The 20,423-nt window shown below is 41.3% G+C and overlaps 1 protein-coding gene across 1 annotated transcript in view; it reads right to left on the minus strand.

Moving 5' to 3' along the window:
• Nucleotides 1–2,166: 2,166 nt before the first annotated feature.
• WDR86 (WD repeat domain 86) overlaps nt 2,167–20,423 on the minus strand; it is a 48,829-nt gene continuing 30,572 nt past the window's right edge. The window contains exons 5-7 of the mRNA XM_075828689.1: nt 13,960–14,095; nt 4,632–4,735; nt 2,167–4,423 (exon numbers count right to left, since the gene is read on the minus strand). Coding sequence (XP_075684804.1) covers nt 4,214–4,423; nt 4,632–4,735; nt 13,960–14,095 — 450 coding nt within the window. The 3' untranslated portion in view covers nt 2,167–4,213. The remainder of the gene's footprint in view (nt 4,424–4,631; nt 4,736–13,959; nt 14,096–20,423) is intronic.

Below are 20,423 nucleotides of genomic sequence, written 5' to 3' on the forward strand. Positions count from 1 at the left end.
CCACAACAACAGCATCGGAAGCCTCAAGCCGATAAAACTGCCAAACCACCGTGAAAATCCAAATGTCGGACATAAATTTCTGCTGCGGAATATCGGCATATAACATGGCAGATTTTTCCACTGGAAGATCGATTGTGTGAACATACCCTAAAAAGTTACAGCATTGTATTCTTGACCTGCTGATTATACAGACAAACCCACAAGACTCTTTCTTATCGCTATGAATGTTTCAGCACAAACACTTGTATGGAGATGCACAGCACAATATGGTGGTGCTTATTCTCTGAATATTATCCGTATATTTTCAGAATGAAATACACATTTCAAATAAATGTACTAATTCTATGCAATACAGACAGAATATAAAAAAATGCATAGTAAACCTGGCCGCTGGTCATGATCCAAAATGGTCTCGCCGGAAGCCAATAGACACTGGAAGTTCACCAGACGGGATCCTCTCTGCATGATAGACTTTCCCCACAAACTTTTTGTGTGATGTATTTTTGAAACGGTTAAAAATCACCCTGAATTTCATTTTTATTTTTTTTTTTACAAGTGTTTCTTGGATGACTGGTTTTTTTTTAATCCCAGATTTTTTTTTTTTTTTTTTTTTTCTTACGGATAAGCCTACAACAAAACGCCTGAAAAGGATGCCAAACCAATCCCTTGCTGCAATTTAAAAAAAAAAAAAAAACGTAGCTGACCTAAAATATCACAAGATAAGGAAAAAAAATGTTTTTCCTAAAAATACAATTTACACATTATTTTAACCTCTTTTTTTTTCCAAATGTTGGATCCCCTTTTAATGATGACTGAGCCAGCAATATACTTCATAGACCAAAAAAATATAGCTTGTTTGTGTGCATCCGTTTCACAATGCCCTCCTTTATGTGGAGATCACTTTTGGAAAACTTGTGTGAGCTTGTTAATAAATGAATAAGGAAATGTTCCCGTGTTTGATTGTGTCCTGTTCCTTTTGTCCTCTTCTCTTCAGGGTCTTCATTTATTATGTAAAGCAGATACTATGTAGCTATATGATCAGATGTTTGTCCAATAACTGGATCGGATCCCGTCCTGTTAGACCAGGAGATCTTTTCCCAAAGCTTGCTCATAGGACAAGTTCCAATCCTGTCCTGAGCTGTAAATATACAGTTGAAACTGCTGTAGTCCGGCCGTGTAGAAAGCTGCCAGACAGAGGCGGACATACTGGCTGTGCAGCTACTCAGGGGCCCCGAGGGCAGGGGACACTTCCACAGTAGGAGTAGAAGCTGGCTGTTATGGTGGGGAGGTTACTTCTTTCTTTCGCTCTATCTCCAGTGAAGAGTTAATCGTTCCATAGTGTCAAAATTTTAGGACCTTAAAAATAAAGATTCCCTCTGAGACTGAAAAAGGGCTACTGGGTGGTAGTCATTACAATGCTTAGTAGATTTTTGCTCATTGCAACTGTGCTGCTCTGAGAACAGGCTGTCCCGATAACTTTCAATGTTGGCTACTTCTCCACTGAAGTCCGAGGCTAGCACTGGTCTCTAGCAGGGTGCTACCGATCACAGATAAAACTAGTGCAAAAGAAAAATGGAGGAGTTGGTCATAGCAACTAATTAGATTTAGGGTCTGTTCACACGCTTACTCAAAAACATCTGAAAACACGGAGCGGTTTTCAAGGGAAAACAGCTCCTGATTTTCAGGCATTTTTTTTTAATCAAACTCGTGTTTTTCACTGCGTTTTTAACCGCCGTTTTTCTATAGAGTCAATGAAAAAACAGCTCAAGAAGCACTTGTTTTTTGCGGCCATTTTTTTACGCGGCCGTTTTCCAAAACGGCCGTGTAAAAAAAACAGCCCGTCGGAACAGAACGACGTTTTTCCCATTGAAATCAATGGGCAGATGTTTGGAGGCGTTCTGTTTCTGATTTTTCGCCCATTTTTCGCCCATTTTTTGAATAACGGACCAAAAATAAGCCGTGTGAACATACTCTTAGGCTCTCATTTCTTAGAGGTCATTTTGAAGATAAAAGCCAAGACCTGTGTGGATCCAAATCTCGATTCGCATTAGTGTCCCTATGACAATGCTGCTAGAGCCTCGAATTAAATATCATAGGCACACAAGATATCCTCATGGGAATCCCTGAACAGCTGGCAATAACTGATCACAAAAATAACATATGACATATGACAACGTTGTTTCCCCTGCAGAGGTCATAGGAGCTTCCTAAATAATAATATCAAGTTTCTTGTACTCCCCTATTTATGGACCTTTTATTTACAGAGTAAGAACAATTTATTGACTATTAAATTTTTCTAGATTATTCTACAGCATAGTTAACCACAATAAGTGAATTTGCTTTGTTTCTATAGATTTTTTTTCTGCATATCAAGAAAATGTCCATCCTGAAAGCGATGGTCCTAAGAATACAGTAAAATTCAAATAGATTTTCTTTTCTGGCAGTAAAATAAGTGACTTGCTCAAGACGGATTTAAGGAACACTATCTTCCACGGTCAGGTTAAGGGATGGATATGAAAGGGGACTCAAGAGATTCCCATCAGGCAAATCGCGCCTCATTGATGTCCGTTTCTGTGGATGGCCTCCGATGCAGAGGATCAATTTAAAGCCAAGATGAAGACACGAAGGTATCACTAATCTGTAATAGTCAATATACCGCTTCACGTCATGCCATGACTAAGCAGTGTGTTTATAGGTCAATTGTACAATATAGCATCCGCCAAAGTCTTTAAAAGGGGTTTTACAGTTTTATATAAATAAAGCGTAAATCACTGTATCATGAAAAGTTATGCAGCTTCATAAGAATTAGAAATTTGGGTTTTAATTTCTTACCACATTGCTGACAGTGAATGGAAAACATTTCGTTCATTCTTCCAGATGAAAACTTTCACAGAACTATTTTATTGCACGGACTGATATATTTTTTACTAAGGACCGGGTCACATCCGATAGGGGGCTCTGTCACAGATCCAGTGGGTTCTGTTGAATGCCAATGGTGTGCATCGTACAACGGAATATGCGCTTCCAGTAGCTTCGCTGTTCTGCTCTGACAGAGCAGAACAATGGAAAGACCGGCACAGATGTGAACAAGACCTAAGGATTTTATTATAGCTTCTTTTTATACAATATAATCCAGCACCCCTAAAGATGCATGGTGCCCTGCTGTACCTATCTATGGCTCTCATTTTATACAGAGGCAAATGGAGCCTTTTTTCAGTCGGATTCCGTATTCAACATTGGATTCTGTGTGCCTCCGTACGCGGCTTTGCAAAATTTAGCTCACAGAGGATTGCCTTAACTGGATACAATTGTAGCAAACGCAGCTGTGAGTATTAGGTCCGTACAGGTTTTAAACATCTGGCTGTGTCCTCATTCGCTGACAGCAATCAGTGCTCTCGGAACATAAAATATATTCGAAGTTGCAGATCTATTAATTATACGATAATTAAAAGGGGTGGTCTGCCGAAAATAAAAAAACTTTCTAATATACTTTCATTTTTAAACCTGCACATATTGCAGGTTTTCAGTCGCCATTGCGTGGACCCGGAAGTACGGAGCTGCTGTAATGCATCGACACAGGCTCTAGTGAGCAGGAGCTCCCCCTCCTCTTTGTGTGACGATGCGGATGAAGGGGGGTGGCTGCCTGCCTCAATTAATCAGCTATGCCAACCCCTCCTCCGTCACGACTGAGACAGAGTTGGGGGCTGGTTTAGCTGATGAATTGAGCCAGACAGCCTGCCCCTTCATCGACACACAGAGATGAAGGGGGAGCCGGTGTCGGTGCGCCACAGCAAAAACGGCAGCTCCAAACTTCTGAGTCCACGGGACGGGGACTGAAAACCTGCGATCGGTGCAGGTTTAAAAAATACATTTTATTAGAAAGTTTCTTCATTGCCCAAAAGCAAAATAATAAATAGTTTTTCTTTTCGTCCGACAAGCCCCTGTAAAAGGGTTGTCCAATCAGGTCATAGAGGGGATCCCCTGCTCTAGGAATCGGTGGAGAGCTGCTAACCTCATCCGAATGGCCACTTTGTAATAATACCTCTCCCCTGCAGTGGTCACCGACGTCTCATATTAAAGGGGTTGTCGGTCATGACATTTACAACTGAAAAACCCTTTGAGGAGCACACTGGAATGTGCCGTCACACTTTGTAGAGTCCTAAAAATATATTACATTTCCAGTTATTTTCTGTGGTTAGAATTCATCCAAAGTTCACATGAGTTCGACAGGTTCACAGTCTTCATTGGCCTCCAGTGAACAGCCAACTTTATTGTGAAAGATATGGGGCATGCTCCCCTTCTGAGAATGCTTGCTTCGAACCGATGTCTTCTTCTGGTGCTTACTCTTTGAACAGATCCCCTTTATGTCCCAGACTCTGAGCGTTCCATCGTGAGAAGCTGTATATAAAACATTGTTATGTATCTGCAAATTAAAACCAAAGAGTAGTTATAAATGGCCATCCCTGTGGGGTCCAGACATATGTAAAAAGCATCCTCCACATGTCATTACTGAGAGACGTTTTATGTCTTGACACTGATTGAGCGGGGGCCTCCCTGGGCTGGGGAATGCAAAGCATGCATGCTCTCATTGGTATTGCACTGGATATACGTAGGGGGACTCAATAACACACCTGAATGCAGTTAATGATAAAAGTGTGTCCTTGGAAGACTTGCTGCAGGGTTCCTGACTTTGTATTAAATGCCCTGGCACAAGCATCACCGCTTCCTGTAAACACTGGAAGAGAGAATAAAGAAGAGGAGAGAACACGGTCATACGTACAGCCATCATAATATCCACAACTTCTACCAATTTTTTTTACGCAGTGCATGATCAAATCTGCAACGAAAATCACTGAGGTCTAGAACCAACACAATCTATTGATACATGACCCTTAAAGGAGTTGTCCAGTCATAATAAATTGATGGCCTATCCTCAGGATAGGCCATCAAGATCTGATCGGTGGAGATCTGACTACCGACACCTCCACTAATCAGCTGTTTTGAAGGGACCGTGGCGCTCGCATGAGCGCTGCTTCCCCCTCATTACAGGTCAAGAAATGTATTCTGCACACCTTGATTGTGTTCAAAAAATATATTTTTATTTATATTAAATGCCAGAGGCTATACGTGCAACGTCAACGTTTCGGTCGTCGGGCACTGAGCCATACTGGGGACTCGATCTGCGTGTATAATGCATCGGTTGTAGCGCTGCTATAAATTGTATCTGGCGGCTTACCGCTCTTATGGGCGCCCATAAGAGCGGTAAGCCGCCAGATACAATTTATAGCAGCGCTACAACCGACGCATTATACACGCAGATAGAGTCCCCAGTACGGCTCAGTGCCTGACGAAGGTCTCACGACCGAAACGTTGACGTTGCACGTATAGCCTCTGGCATTTAATATAAATAAAAATATATTTTTTGAACACAATCCAGGTGTGCAGATTACATTTCTTGACCTAGATCTGGGTTGGGACCCTAATTCGAGCACCGAAGACACTGGTGCTGTCTGAACACAACCACAGATCCCCCTCATTACAGTCACTGCTCGTACTGCGAATCGCCCAACACACTTGTAGCGGTGGTTCACAGTATTACAGCCTTCTCCCATTCACTTGAATTGAGAAGGCTGTAATACTGTAAACCACTGCAACAAGTGTGTCCGCGATTCACAGTACCAGCAGATAAGAAACGAAGGGGGAGCAGCGCTCAAATGCGGCTGCCTCAGAACAGCACTCCATATTTTAATGTACATCTCTGGCTCTGCTGTGTGCATGAGGCCTTAGCTTTTCTGACAAAATTAAAGTTTTTAAAAGCCAAATGGAAAAATAATTCCACCATGTCTGAACTCAATAATTCATTACCAGGATCAGGACAAAAGTCTGAGCTGCCTATTTACAACTAAATAGTTTTCTTGCTCTAAAATGTCACAAATTATGGCACACGCCATATTTGTGCAATAATTTGCTACTGTTTTCTGTCGCACACGCCACTTTAAAATAAAAGTGGTCAGGACTTAGTGGAAGGGCACGACATATTTACTATAATTTACGGCAGAAGCTGGCAGAAATTATAGTGGAAATCTACATGAGCTCGTAGCTGGCGTATATTTCCCTTTTCTCCCGCACGGACAGCAGAAGATGCGACAAATGTATTAAGAGGCGAGCACCTCTTAATAAATTAGCCGCATCAAACTACTGTGGGCTTCATACTAAGGGTATGGTCACACGCTTAACAAAAAACTTCTCAAAATACGGAGCTGTTTTCAAGGGAAAACAGCTCCTGATTTTCAGACGTTTTTTAAGCAAACTCGCATTTTTTACGGACGCTTTTGGAGCGGTTTTCAATAGAGAATGAATAACGGCCCCAAAAACGTCCCAAAAAGTGACCTGCACTTCTTTTTCGCGGCAGTTTTTTTACGTGCCCGTTTTTCAAACAATACCAGGAACTGGTAGCCATGCTGTTATATAAAGTCCTGGCTGTGATAGAATAAGTCGTTATATACATCAGGATGATGGCTAACAGGTTGGTTGCCAAAGCAAAACCAACGCACTGGTCAGTGCATCCCAGTCATTTGATCATATTCATTAACTGCAGTGTCGTCTAGTTATTCATCCATGTAGATGACAGTGGCATAGCAACCTGTGTCGCCCACAGAAAATAAGTAGTAAGTAACTGGAAAAAATAATATTGGAATAAAAAAATAAGCGTGATAAGGCTAAATTCATACTGCGTTTAGTGTTTATGTTCAGCGGTTCAGAGAGATAGATGTATAGGCATACAACTGTGTGCCTACATGTCTGCAAGAATGAAAAAGTGCGGTATACGTTTTTTATTTTTCAGTTGCAATGAAAAGTACAGTAAACTACACTTTTCTATACAGTTATGGGACAAACTTGACATACCGTTACCCGATTAAAAATTCTATGGGCACGTCGGCATATACTTTGGGAATGTGAACGGAGCCTAAGGGCTTATTCAGACGAACGTATAATACGTCCGTGCAACGCGCGTGATTCTCACACGCTTCGCACAGACCTATGTTAGTCAATGGGGCCGTTCAGACAGTCCGTGATTTTCACGCAGCGTGTCTCCGCTGCGTAAAACTCACGACATGTTCTATATTTGTGCGTTTTTCGCAAATCACACGCACCACACAGAAGCACTTCCGTGGGACGCGCGTGATTCGCGCAACAGCAGTAAAAACTATGAATGAAAACAGAAAAGCACCACGTGCTTTTCTGTTTACAAACATACAGAGTGTCATAATGATGGCGACTGCGCGAAAATCACGCAGCCACACATCATACGAGGGTGACACACGGAGCTGTTATAGACCTTTTGCGCACGCAATACGCCGCATTTTTTGCGTGCGCAAAACGCACACGCTTGTGTGAATTCGGCCTTAAGGTATGTTCACACGCACTGATTTCAGACGTAATTTGGGCGCTTTACGACTCAAATTATGCCTGAAAAACCGGCTCCATTACGCCTACAAACATCTGCCCATTGCTTTCAATGGGTTTTACGGTGTTCTGTTCCCACGTAGTGTTATCTTACGCGTCGCTGTAAAAAGACGGCGCGTAAAAAGACGCCCGCGAAAAAGAAGTGTATGTCACTTCTTGGGACGTTTTTTGGAGCCGTTTTTCAATGACTCCAATGAAAAACAGCTCCAATAACGTCTGTAAAATACGCCGCAAAAAACGCGAGTTGCTACAAAAACGTCTGAAAATCAGGAGCGGTTTGCGCTTGAAAACAGCTCCGTATTTTCAGACGTTTTTGAGTTTGCGTGTGAACATACCCTGATTGTCACTGTTTTAAGATATACATGTTTTTACTGAATATCTTTCCAAAAAGCAAAAATGTGTTAAAAGGTTTGTCTGGTTTCAGCAATTGATTATTATATTTTGTATAAATAAATTCTTCAATTGTCCAATTTACTTTATGTATTAATTCCTCATATCATTCAGGATCTCTGCTTGTTGATATCCAGTAGGAACATTCATTGTTTACTTCTAGTGGATAAAACTCAGCCCATGGTCATGTGATGGACACACAGGTGCACGGCTCGTTACAAGACACAGCTCTGATACACATACTGTAACGAGTCGTGCACCTGTGTGTCCATCACATGACTACGGACTGAGTTTTATCCACTGGATAAACAATGAATGTTCTTCCTGAATATCAACAAGCAGAGATCCTGAAAACAGTGAAGAATTAATACAGAAAATATATTAGAAAATTTATTGTATAATTAAAAGTTATACAATTTTCCGATACTAGACAACCCCTTTAACCCCTTCCCGCCGCAGCCCTTTTTCAGATTTTCATTTTTTCCTCCCCATCTTCCAAAAGCCATAACGTCTTTATTTTTCCATCGATATAGTCCTATGAGGGCTTGATTTTTGCGGGACGAGTTGTAGTTTTTCGTAGCACCATTTATTTTTCCATATAATGTACTAGGAAACGGGAAAAAAATTATTTGTGGTGTAGAAAATGAAAAAAACAGCGATTCCTCCATGGATTTTTGCACGCCGTTTTTACGGAATTCACTGTGCAATTAAAACATGTTAACAAATAATGATATCACGGAGGCGGAATAATGATATCACTGAGGCGGAGGTTGCTTTAGCAATCTCTAACCTACCCAATAATAAAACGCCGGGTCCCGACGGCCTATCTGTGGAATATTACAAACTTTTGCCAGATATTGTACCGACATTGACGAGGACCTTACAAGCCATATTTAGTGGGGAGATCGACCTGCCTAACTTTCATGAGTCCAGGACCATATTGCTTCCCAAACCTGATAGGGATCCAACTCTCCTTTCCTCATATCGCCCGATTTCCCTTTTAAAACAAGACTATAAGCTCCTAACAAAGATTTTGGCCGACCGTCTCCAAACCATGCTTGGACCGATCATTGCCCCAACCCAGTTAGGTTTCTTGCGGAAAAGACATTCCACTAAAGGTATCAGCCACAGTGTCTGCCCTAGACCCCTCCTCCCCAGTGACCATGCTGCTGGGACTTGACGCGGAAAAGGCGTCTGACTCTGTATCATGGCCATTTCTCACAGCGGTGTTGCAGTCCCGGGACTTTGGAGACCGCTTTCTAACATTCCTTTCACGCTCACAGGCCTGCTCGGTCACATCCCTTACCATCAATGGGCTTAACTCGCCTCCTATCTCCATTTTCAGTGGTACGCGTCAGGGATGCCCTCTCTCACCGTTACTTTTTAACTTGTCCCTAGATCCCGTTCTCCGTCATCTCCAGTCCCTAGCATGTTTTCAAGGCATACAAATTGGAGATTCTCAAATTAAATAATCAGCATTTGCAGATGATATTTTGCTGTTCATATCTAACCCTGCCTCTACTTTACAACCAATCCTCCAGGATATCTCAATTTATGGTGCCTTGTCAGGTTTCAAGATCAATCTACAAAAATCAGAAGCCCTAATTCTCAAGGGTCCCTCCAGGCCACTATGGTCTTCGAAGCATGCATTTAAATGGACCTCGGATTACATTCCCTATTTGGGGGGTACGCATGACGAGACAACCATCACGTTTATATCAACGAAACCTTAATTCCTTTGTTGCATGTTTGGAATCCCAACTCATGGCTTGGAGGCACTTTACTCTATCATTTTTGGGTAGGGCCAATCTATTAAAAATGGTTTTAGCCGAACAGGTACCTTAAAAAAAAAGACTTGAATTTTTCTTAAAAATATGAGAAATTGCTGTTTATGTTCTAAGCCTTGTAACGTCCAAGAAAAATAAAAGAATGGTCAAAAAACAATGCCAATCTAAAGTAGACACATGGGAAATGTGAACTAGTAACTATTTTAGGTGGTATAACCATCTGTTTTACAAGCAGATGCATTTAAATTCTGAAAAATGCTATTTTTTTATAAATGTTCTCTAAATTTTGCAATTTTTCACAAATAAACACTGAATATATCGACCAAATTTCACCACTAACATAAAGCCCAATGTCTCACGAGAAAACGTACTCAGAATCGCTTGGATAGGTTTAAGCATTCCGACGTTATTACCACATAAAGTGAAATATGTCAGATTGGAAAAATGGGCTCTGAGCCTTAAAGAGGCTCTGTCACCAGATTTTGCAACCCCTATCTCCTATTGCAGCAGATCGGCGCTGCAATGTAGATTACAGTAACGTTTTTATTTTTAAAAAACGAGCATTTTTGGCCAAGTTATGACCATTTTCGTATTTATGCAAATGAGGCTTGGAAAAGTACAACTGGGCGTGTTGAAAAGTAAAAGTACAACTGGGCGTGTATTATGTGCGTACATCGGGGCGTGTTTACTACTTTTACTAGCTGGGCGTTGTGTATAGAAGTATCATCCACTTCTCTTCACAACGCCCAGCTTCTGGCAGTGCAGCACTGTGACGTCACTCACAGGTCCTGCATCGTGTCGGCACCAGAGGCTACAGTTGATTCTGCAGCAGCATCAGCGTTTGCAGGTAAGTAGCTACATCGACTTACCTGCTAACGCCGATGCTGCTGCAGAATCATCTGTAGCCTCTGGTGTCGATGTGTCCTCGCTCGTCTGACACGATGCAGGACCTGTGAGTGACGTCACAGCGTGATCTCTGGAGAACACGGCTGTGTCTGCACTGCCAGAAGCTGGGCGTTGTGAAGAGAAGTGGATGATACTTCTATACACAACGCCCAGCTAGTAAAAGTGGTAAACACGCCCCGATGTCCGCACATAATACACGCCCAGTTGTACTTTTACTTTTCAACACGCCCAGTTGTACTTTTGCAAGCCTCATTTGCATAAATACGAAAATGGTCATAACTTGGCCAAAAATGCTCGTTTTTTAAAAATAAAAACGTTACTGTAATCTACATTGCAGCGCCGATCTGCTGCAATAGCAGATAGGGGCTGCAAAATCTGGTGACAGAGCCTCTTTAAGGCCCAAACTAGGCTGCGTCCTTAAAGGATTAAGTATTGAGGATAAAATACCAAATTTCTCATAACTACTCAGTAGAGGGCTAGTTAGAGATGGAAAGAGAGGACATGCTGTGGTGATACAGTGCAGTGTTATGGGACTATTATGCAAATTGTTACCATGTCTAATGTAGAGAATGTGCAATAGCATTCCAGCAACAGAGACATGGCACATTGTAAAAGGGGTTCTCCAGCCAGTAAAAATTGATGGCCTATTCTAAGGATAGCAGAAAAAGAAATGGCGACAGCACACTGCGAACACTAATGCCACTAAATATAAATAAATATGCATTACTGCTAAATCTACTTATAATAGGGAGGTTCTTCGCGCACATTTTGATCAAAAAGTGTTTGCCCACCTGCCACGACAAGGCGACCTCTGTAAGGTGGGAACCTACGCTGCACATACACCCAGAACTGGGACTAAGCCTACATATATACCTGGGGATGGTAGGAACCAGCATTAAACTAATTAAAATCACCCATGGCAGAATGGGAGGAGTGCAAGAACAAAAATGGAGGCAGTCACGAACCCCACATATTCAAAGGATAGGCCATCAATAGCTGATCGCTCGGGGCCCAACTGCCGGGATGCGGTCAGCTATTGATGACTCTATGCTAACCCACACATTATATACCTTCGCTTTTGTGTCCATTGTTAGGCTCCGTTCACATCTGCGCTATGGCTTCTGTTGATAACGGATGCCATAGTAGTGTGCCAGGTGCATCATACGATGGATCCAAATGGTGCCCAACAGGCCCGCTTGATATTTTGATGGTAATAATAGTGCTGCATGCTGATCTATTCCTTCTGTCAAAATTTACAGAAACCTTAACTGAGCCTCCAAACGGAACGCAAATGTGTGAAACAATAAACACAAGCGGGTATGTATGTAGGGCAAGAAAATATCATAGAATGACAGACATATACACTACCGTTCAAAAGTTTAGGGTCACTTAGAAATTTCCTTATTTTTGCAAGAAAAGCACAGTTTTTTTCAATGAAGATAACATTAAATTAATCAGAAATACACTCTATACATTGTTAATGTGCTAAATGACTATTCTAGCTGCAAACGTCTGGTTTTTAATGCAATATCTACATAGGTGTATAGAGGCCCATTTCCAGCAACCATCACTCCAGTGTTCTAATGGTACATTGTGTTTGCTAACTGTGTTAGAAGGCTAATGGATGATTAGAAAACACTTGAAAACCCTTGTGCAATTATGTTAGCACCGCTGTAAACAGTTTTGCTGTTTAGAGGAGCTATAAAACTGACCTTCCTTTGAGCTAGTTGAGAATCTGGAGCATTACATTTGTTGGTTCGATTAAACTCTCAAAATGGCTAGAAAAAGAGAGCTTTCATGTGAAACTCGACAGTCTATTCTTGTTCTTAGAAATGAAGGCTATTCCATGCGAGAAATTGCCAAGAAACTGAAGATTTCCTACAAGGGTGTGTACTACTCCCTTCAGAGGACAGCACACACAGGCTCGAACCAGAGTAGAAAGAGAAGTGGGAGGCCCCGCTGCACAACTGAGCAATAAGACAAGTACATTAGAGTCTCTAGTTTGAGAAATAGACGCCTCACAGGTCCTCAACTGGCAGTTTCATTAAATAGTACCCGCAAAACACCAGAGTCAACGTCTACAGTGAAGAGGCGACTCCGGGATGCTGGCCTTCAAGGCAGAGTGGCAAAGAAAAAGCCATATCTGAGACTGGCTAATAAAAGGAAAATATTAATATGGGCAAAAGCACACAGACATTGGACAGAGGAAGATTGGAAAAAAGTGTTATGGACAGACGAATCGAAGTTTGATGTGTTTGGAGCACACAGAAGAACATTTGTGAGACGCAGAACAACTGAAAAGATGCTGGAAGAGTGCCTGACGCCATCTGTCAAGCATGGTGGAGGTAATGTGATGGTCTGGGGTTGCTTTGGTGCTGGTAAAGTGGGAGATTTGTACAAGGTAAAAGGGATTTTGAATAAGGAAGGCTATCACTCCATTTTGCAACGCCATGCCATACCCTGTGGACAGCGCTTGATTGGAGCCAATTTCATCCTACAACAGGACAATGACCCAAAGCACACCTCCAAATTATGCAAGAACTATTTATGGAAGAAGCAGGCAGCTGGTATTCTATCTGTAATGGAGTGGCCAGCGCAGTCACCAGATCTCAACCCCATAGAGCTGTTGTGCGAGCAGCTTGACCGTATGGTACGCAAGAAGTGCCCATCAAGCCAATCCAACTTGTGGGAGGGGCTTCTGGAAGCATGGGGTGAAATTTCTCCCGATTACCTCAGCAAATTAACAGCTAGAATGCCAAAGGTCTGCAATGCTGGAATTGCTGCAAATGGAGCATTCTTTGACGAAAGCAAAGTTTGAAGGAGAAAATTATTATTTCAAATAAAAATCATTATTTCTAACCTTGTCAATGTCTTGACTATATATTCTAGTCATTTTGCAACTAATTTGATAAATATAAGTGTGAGTTTTCATGGAAAACACAGAATTTCCTGGGTGACCCCAAACTTTTGAACGGTAGTGTGTGTATATATATATATATATATATATATATATATACATACACACACACACACACACACAGTATATATAGCAAACATATATTTTTAATTAAGATAAATACACCACATGAATAGTTAAAAACATTTAAAAATGGCATGAAAATGCTAAACAACAAATCTATGGGGGGAGCCACCCTGATAAGAGCCACACAATAAAGATCCCCGCTTATATACCTAGACCCCTCAATGTACGTCCCTAGTATGTGAGCATCTATAACAAATGTTGCATCAAACCAGCATGTGATCGTCCTGAACCAGGAGGGGAGAAGGGGACTGAAGGCCCCACGCGTATCGCCACAAAGTGGCTTCCTCAGGGATTAGATGGAACAGAACGCAAATGTGAACATAGCCTTAAAAATAAAAGGCAGATATGATTATGAGGATAACTTACATATTCCATCATGGTATTTCAAAGTGCTAATGCTGTGCTTATGAGATTTGTATGTTCGGGCACATTCACCAGTGTCGGACAACCAGCATTTTGCAGTCCGGTCAACGCTGCCAGAATATAAATGTCGTCCAACCATCTGTAAGAGAAAGAACACGGTTACACTTTAAAGTTGCCGTTGACAACTACCGACCGGTGGAGGAAGGCGCAAGAAAACAATCATTGGCCTTTTCAGAATAAGGGATCACATTTATGCTTAGATGAGATCAAATATGAGATCATATGTGATTCAGGAACTATAATTTTCCACCACGGTATAAAATATCCTTCCACAATCCAATATAACAACTGAACTGATGATTCAATGTCACGGTATGTGTGGGCCAAAAATAAAATCAACAGGAAAATATTCAGGTATGAGGGAAAGTATCAAGCTTCACTCAAGATGGAAATGATGTAGATACTGGGCCCAAGAGACCATCTACATGGACTTTTTCTGATGTGGCCACCCACAAGTGAGGCCAAGGTGAACATTATTGTTGTTTTTTCAGGTTGACTAAGTAGCTTTAGGACATTTGGTTTTGTTTCAGAATATTGCAGACCACTGTATAGATCATGATGTTCATAGACATATTTATGTGTATGAACTTTAATGTTACACTATTCTGACATTTTCCAAGGCATGCTGTAGTCAGATCAAGTTTTCACAATGATGTGTTTTTGCAGGGCTTTTAGATCATCTAGAATCTCACTGGAAATATTTTGGATTTTCCCAGTATATATGGCCTTGTTGTCACTGCAGTTTAAGCTTTTATGCATCCATTTAATTTAGTTAGGAAGACTTTATTAGATATCTGAAGTTTGGCTTAGCTCAGTGATGAACAGACATTTGGCTTAGCTCAGTGATGAACAGACATGTGTGTTCATCCAAAGGTCCATAAAATAAATTTACTAAAGTACATCTCTCTTTTATGCACAACATTCATTAAGAAGAATAAAAATATGTTCTGATTTTCTTCTGATTGTCCGATGGTCTCTTAAAGGGGTTGTCTCATGAAGACGACCCCTGTCCATATGCCCTATTATGGCAGATTGACATCATAGAGGTGGGTCCCCCACTCGGGACCCACTCTATAAGCCAGAATGGAGAGCCATTCTGAATGAGTGACTTCCGTTCTGGTGGACTCGAGCCCTCCTTGTATTACAAGGACTGCCATTCAACTGAAATTGCCCCATCTAATACTACATTTTCCCTGCAGCGTCCGTCTGGCCACGGCTTTCCCCAACAAAATCAGCTGTTTGCTGAGGGTGCCACAAGCGGGACCTAAAGTGACCAGCTGATCCCGTAGGGGTGGCATTCTGATAGAGGTTGTCTCTGATGAGACAACCCCTTTAAAGCTGGGCACATGACCAATTTCTCATAGTTTGCTTGATGTTAATGAATGGAAAGTACATTATTCCCATTCCTACTGACGAAGCCCATTATCAGGACAGGTGTTCCGCCTTGGTGAGGAATTGAAAAGAAGTATATTAGAAAGTTCCATAACTATTTATTATAAAATGAATAAGCTTTATACACAAAGCGGAAAAACTCTTTAACATGACTGTGCCAAGTGTGGAATAAGGCGAGGCAGGGAAGACGCGGTGAGAAGGAAGAGCTGACACTGAGAAGCAATGTCCTCCTGGTGCCCTCAAAATGAGCTTTGTATTGAAGAACAATAAATTCTAGAAAATTCAGCATGCCGATGATAACCGGGCAAACAGGACCAAGACAAACATTTCAGAATGTTCTCATTTCTTCTATAAACTTGTAGTCAGGTCAACCTGTGTAAATACTCCAGCCATGTATCTGTCAATATTATCCCATGTAACATGCTGTCATACACATCCCTTGTTTTGCTTCCCCTCCAAGACAAAGATCCTCTTATCCAATAACAGCTGAGCTTAAGTACAAGTGATTTTAGGAGACCTACACCGGGAAAACAGCCGCACTGTTCAAAGCGGCTTAATATCCGCCAGATGATTGCTTTTATTTTCCTCTTTATTGTTTAAAATAATCTAGTTATAGAATTACGAATGCTAATCTGCCAGGACCTGAAGGTGACGCGAGACAATCCTTTCCACGTGTTTTCTTTGGCTTTCTCTAGCAATGTACGTATAAAAGGAAATTCAACATCAAACTAATGTTTCATCGCACCATAACAAGACTTTTGCACCTCTGCACGTTATAGCTCACAAGGGATCATTATCATTATTCAGGAAGAAGTAAAGAGATTGCTTTAGAGTTAGTAGAAGGGAGACCCTCATTCAGAATCTCCATCACTGAGCTGGAGTGGAGAGCAGATAAATTACTCTCTGGAGGACCCAGTCTCTCCATGCATTACATGGACAGCCCATTTTTTTTCAATAGGCACCATGTAATGCTTCAAGTTCCCTGTAGTGGCACTGTAGGAGAATCCAACACTTGCTAAATGGTTCCTCTGCATATTAGAGCTGATCGCAGGACTCTCTGTGATCAGCCTATTGTCGGGGAACCGTTATAATAAAAAGGATTGCCCAAAGTGAATAACACCTTTAAAGAGTTTATCTGGGATTTAAAAACCTTACCATTTGACACCAGAATTGCAAAATAAGAAACTATTCAATGTACTTAATAGTGGGGTCTTGTGTATCCCCACAAATCTTGTTGTCCCTCTGAGTGCATCGACGTGATGTTCATAGTGAAGCCGGGTTAGGTGACCACCAATTGCTAGTTGCAGTGATGTTTCATTCATAGTTTTGCATTATTATTCAATTTACCCAAGTAAAATTTATTTTATTTTGGAAAACAAAACATATAGGAGAAAATACATTTAAACTTTGGTCACATGACAGAATTTCCTGTGTCCTACTATATCAGGGGTCAGCAACCTTCGGCACTCCAGCTGTTGAGAAACTACAACTCCCAACATGCCCTGAAAGTCAAAAGGGTTTCTTTTTCCAGCCAAAGGCTGTCAGGGCAAGCTGGGACTTCTAGTTTAACAGCTGGACTGCCGAAAGTTGCTGACCCCGGTACTGTATCCTAATACATTTGGCCGAGTGGTAACAGAATTCAATAACTGACTGAAACATACATCCCAGGAAAGATACTGAGCATCTCATTGCTGTTTTTTTTTTTTTTATCTTATCCTGTGATAATCGTCCCATAAATATAACGAATAGGACAAATTTTCTATTACAGTGCCATGTTTCCCTCATATAAGGCAATGGAGGCTGAAATAGGGATCTGTATTAACCCCTTCCCTCAAAATGACATACTTTTAAGTCCTAATTGCAGTCATCTAACTGCATTAGGACCTAATAGTGCGTCCTGGAGATCGTGCAGGCACAAAAACTGCCCCCACAATCACTGGGAAGCCCGGCTATGATTGACAGCGGGGCTCCTGCTGTTACAGCAGGGAACATTGAAACCTCTGATCTTGGCGGTTTAACCCCTTGTATGCCACAATCAATAGTGATGGCTGTGGCATCTAAGGTGTTTGACAGAGGAAGGAGATTGTGTGTGCCGATGGTTTACAATGGCACCTAGAATCTAAAAAAGGCCTCCAGGTTTGCCATAGGTAAAACAGTGTTTTTTGTTTTTTTTTAAATGTCGCAATTACAAAAAGCGCAACAAAAAATGACTCATGTAAATACACACTAAAGCTGTAATAATGCTTTGGAATACAAAGAATCACCAAGCATTATGTAAGCGATCAAGAGATTGCAACTTCAATTCCACTAGTGAGACAGAAAAGAAATGTAAAATTAAAGGGTAACTAAACGATCAACAAACTTCTGACATGTCATAATGACGTAAGAACTTTTGATTGGTGGGGGTCCGAGTGCTGAGACTCCCACCAATCGCTAAAACAAAGCGGCAAAAGTGTTTGTGTGAGCGCTCATCACCTTAGTTTCTGTTCTGCTTTTTCCGGAAATCAATGTATCGAAGTACGGGCTCAATAGAAAGTCTATGATCCCATACTCCTATACATCGGCTTTCCGGAAAAAGCCAAAACAGAAACGAAGCGGCTGAGCGCTCACAGGAGCACTTCTGCCGCTACGTTTTAGCGATTGGTGGGGGTCTCAGTGCTCAGACCCCCACCAATCAAAACTTCAGACATGTCACCATGACATGTCAGAAGTTTGTTGAATTTTTAGTTACCCTTCAAGTTTAATAAAGCTCCCAAGACTGCACCATCACTGCTCTGAACATGTACGATGGGTCACGTTTACAACTTCTTCTCCGCAACTTTTATATACTGCGCAGGGCGATAAGGGGTTAAAGGGTTTCTCTCACAATCAGTAGGATATGCCATTACTTACTGATCAATGGTGGTCTAACTGCCAACACCACCACTGATCCTCAGAACGAAGGAGCAGCAATGCTCAACCACAGTATTCCCCTGCACAGTGGTGCTCCTGCCCATCCGCTGTACAGGTAACTACAACACAGCCCGTTCACTTTAAATTCTCTGACCTTTGTTCTTGGGATCTGCAGGGGGGGGGGGGTCAGACCACCGTCAATTGTAATATTATGGTATATCCTACTGATATACCAGAACATTAATAGATTTGAATGCCCATTTAACCACATGTCTGATCTTATAGGCCCCAAAACAACCTGCCAAACCTTGTGTTACAGCCAAACTGGACCTGTACCCTTTGAGTCAGTCAACTGTAGGCTTAGAATAAATTGGCTGATGTCTAATTCACTCGAGGGTCCCTGAGAAAGGAGGTCAGCATTTCAGCCTGAGAGTATCTTTAACTTTAGTTATTGAATCTCACACCAACTGCATTAAATGCTGGGACTTACTAAAAAAAAACAAAAACAAACAGTAGTTATTAATAAAAAGATAGCCCCAATAATAACCAATATAATATTATGTACTGGAATAAAATGTGTATTTATATTGTGACTTATTTTATTTAGTACAGGAGATCCATCACAATAGTTTCAGTATGGAAACATTCGCAGTATAATAAAAAAAAAATCTGAGAAACATTCTCCGGTTATTGAAAATTTAGATTGTCCAAAATTTTAAGGATTACAGATTTAAGATCCTGGATTTCAGAGAATCCACATGGGAGGGTACTGCAGTAAAGAACTTTATATATATTTAGTAGAAAATGATTATACCAACACTACATGGAACATGGTATTTAGCACCCTGCACCACAATCCTTGTGCTCTGCTTGCAGAAATGGATTTACACTCTTTTATATTCCTATCTACAATATATTCACATAGTAATCAGAAGTAACCATTACCACAGCACAGACAAGAACTTGCCCCAGTTTCTTTGAAGGCACTCAGGCTTATTGGCCGTTGTGCCCAGGACTGGGTAGCAATAAAGGGGTTAATGTTGGCTACGGAAGCTAGGTGGGTTTCGTTACATAGGTTGTTTATTATAAAGGAGCCTATAGCAGCGGGGCACCCGCCCATAAGGGGCGTTTTTGGGGGAGTTATAGGGCAGCTTACACACCCTCCCAGGCTATGGTTTATAAGGGCAGATGTGGAGGACATCTTCCTCTTTTGGCTGTTACCACTCAGGGATTTGTACTGCCAAAGAATAGTGTGTACACTTACCTGGTTTTCCCACCCTCCCTCCCAATTTTTACGCTTATAAAAAAAAATTAAAAAAAAAAAAAAAAAAAATGGTAAAAACACAAAAGGAAAAGAAAAGTTTATAAAAAAAAACAAACAAAAAAAAAAAAAGACAGAAGGCTAAACGATTGATGATACTAAGAAGGGAGACCGCATACGATTTGGTTTTTGATGTTTGTTCATGACACTCCAATGTTGGAGTCCGATATGTTGTTTGATGGCCTTTTTTGGTTGTCATTGTTTTATTTTCATGTCACAGCAGGTGGCATTTGTGAAAAGTACGACCTACATGCTCTGCCTTAGGCGGGCTGGCATACGGGTACATTAATAATGGTTTACAGTTGTATATTTTGAATATATTAAATAAATAAAGCTGTGGCCGACCTTCCGTGTCAACCCACGTTTAAAAGTTCAGTGGCAGTTTGTCTGGTTATTTATGGTAAAAGGTTTTAGTCTAAACTAGCGTGATAGAAGTGTATATGCACACTCATGCAATATTTATTTACACTGCTGGTCTTGTTGGCCACTGATCTGGACGTCCTTTCAGAACACCCATGCAAGCCGTTCTATTTCGGGTTTGTGCAACGAGCCTGTCTATGTTACAGAGCATGGCATAGTAGTCTTCCCTAACAGCATTGCATGGTCAGATGTGATTGCAGATCTGGGGAAGGTGAGGTCATTTGATTATGTTACATGACCCCTATTACAGTAAGTAGCATAGATAAGCTGCGCCTGCAGTACAGCACTTGGATAAACTTTGATTTTTGGTCATGTAAATATTGCTAGAAATAGTGTCATATCGGCCCAGATAAATGCTGCCTAGTTAACAAAACAAAAAAAG

This window comes from Rhinoderma darwinii, chromosome 5 (genome assembly GCF_050947455.1).
Source record: "Rhinoderma darwinii isolate aRhiDar2 chromosome 5, aRhiDar2.hap1, whole genome shotgun sequence".
NCBI classification, from domain to species: Eukaryota; Metazoa; Chordata; class Amphibia; order Anura; family Rhinodermatidae; genus Rhinoderma; species Rhinoderma darwinii.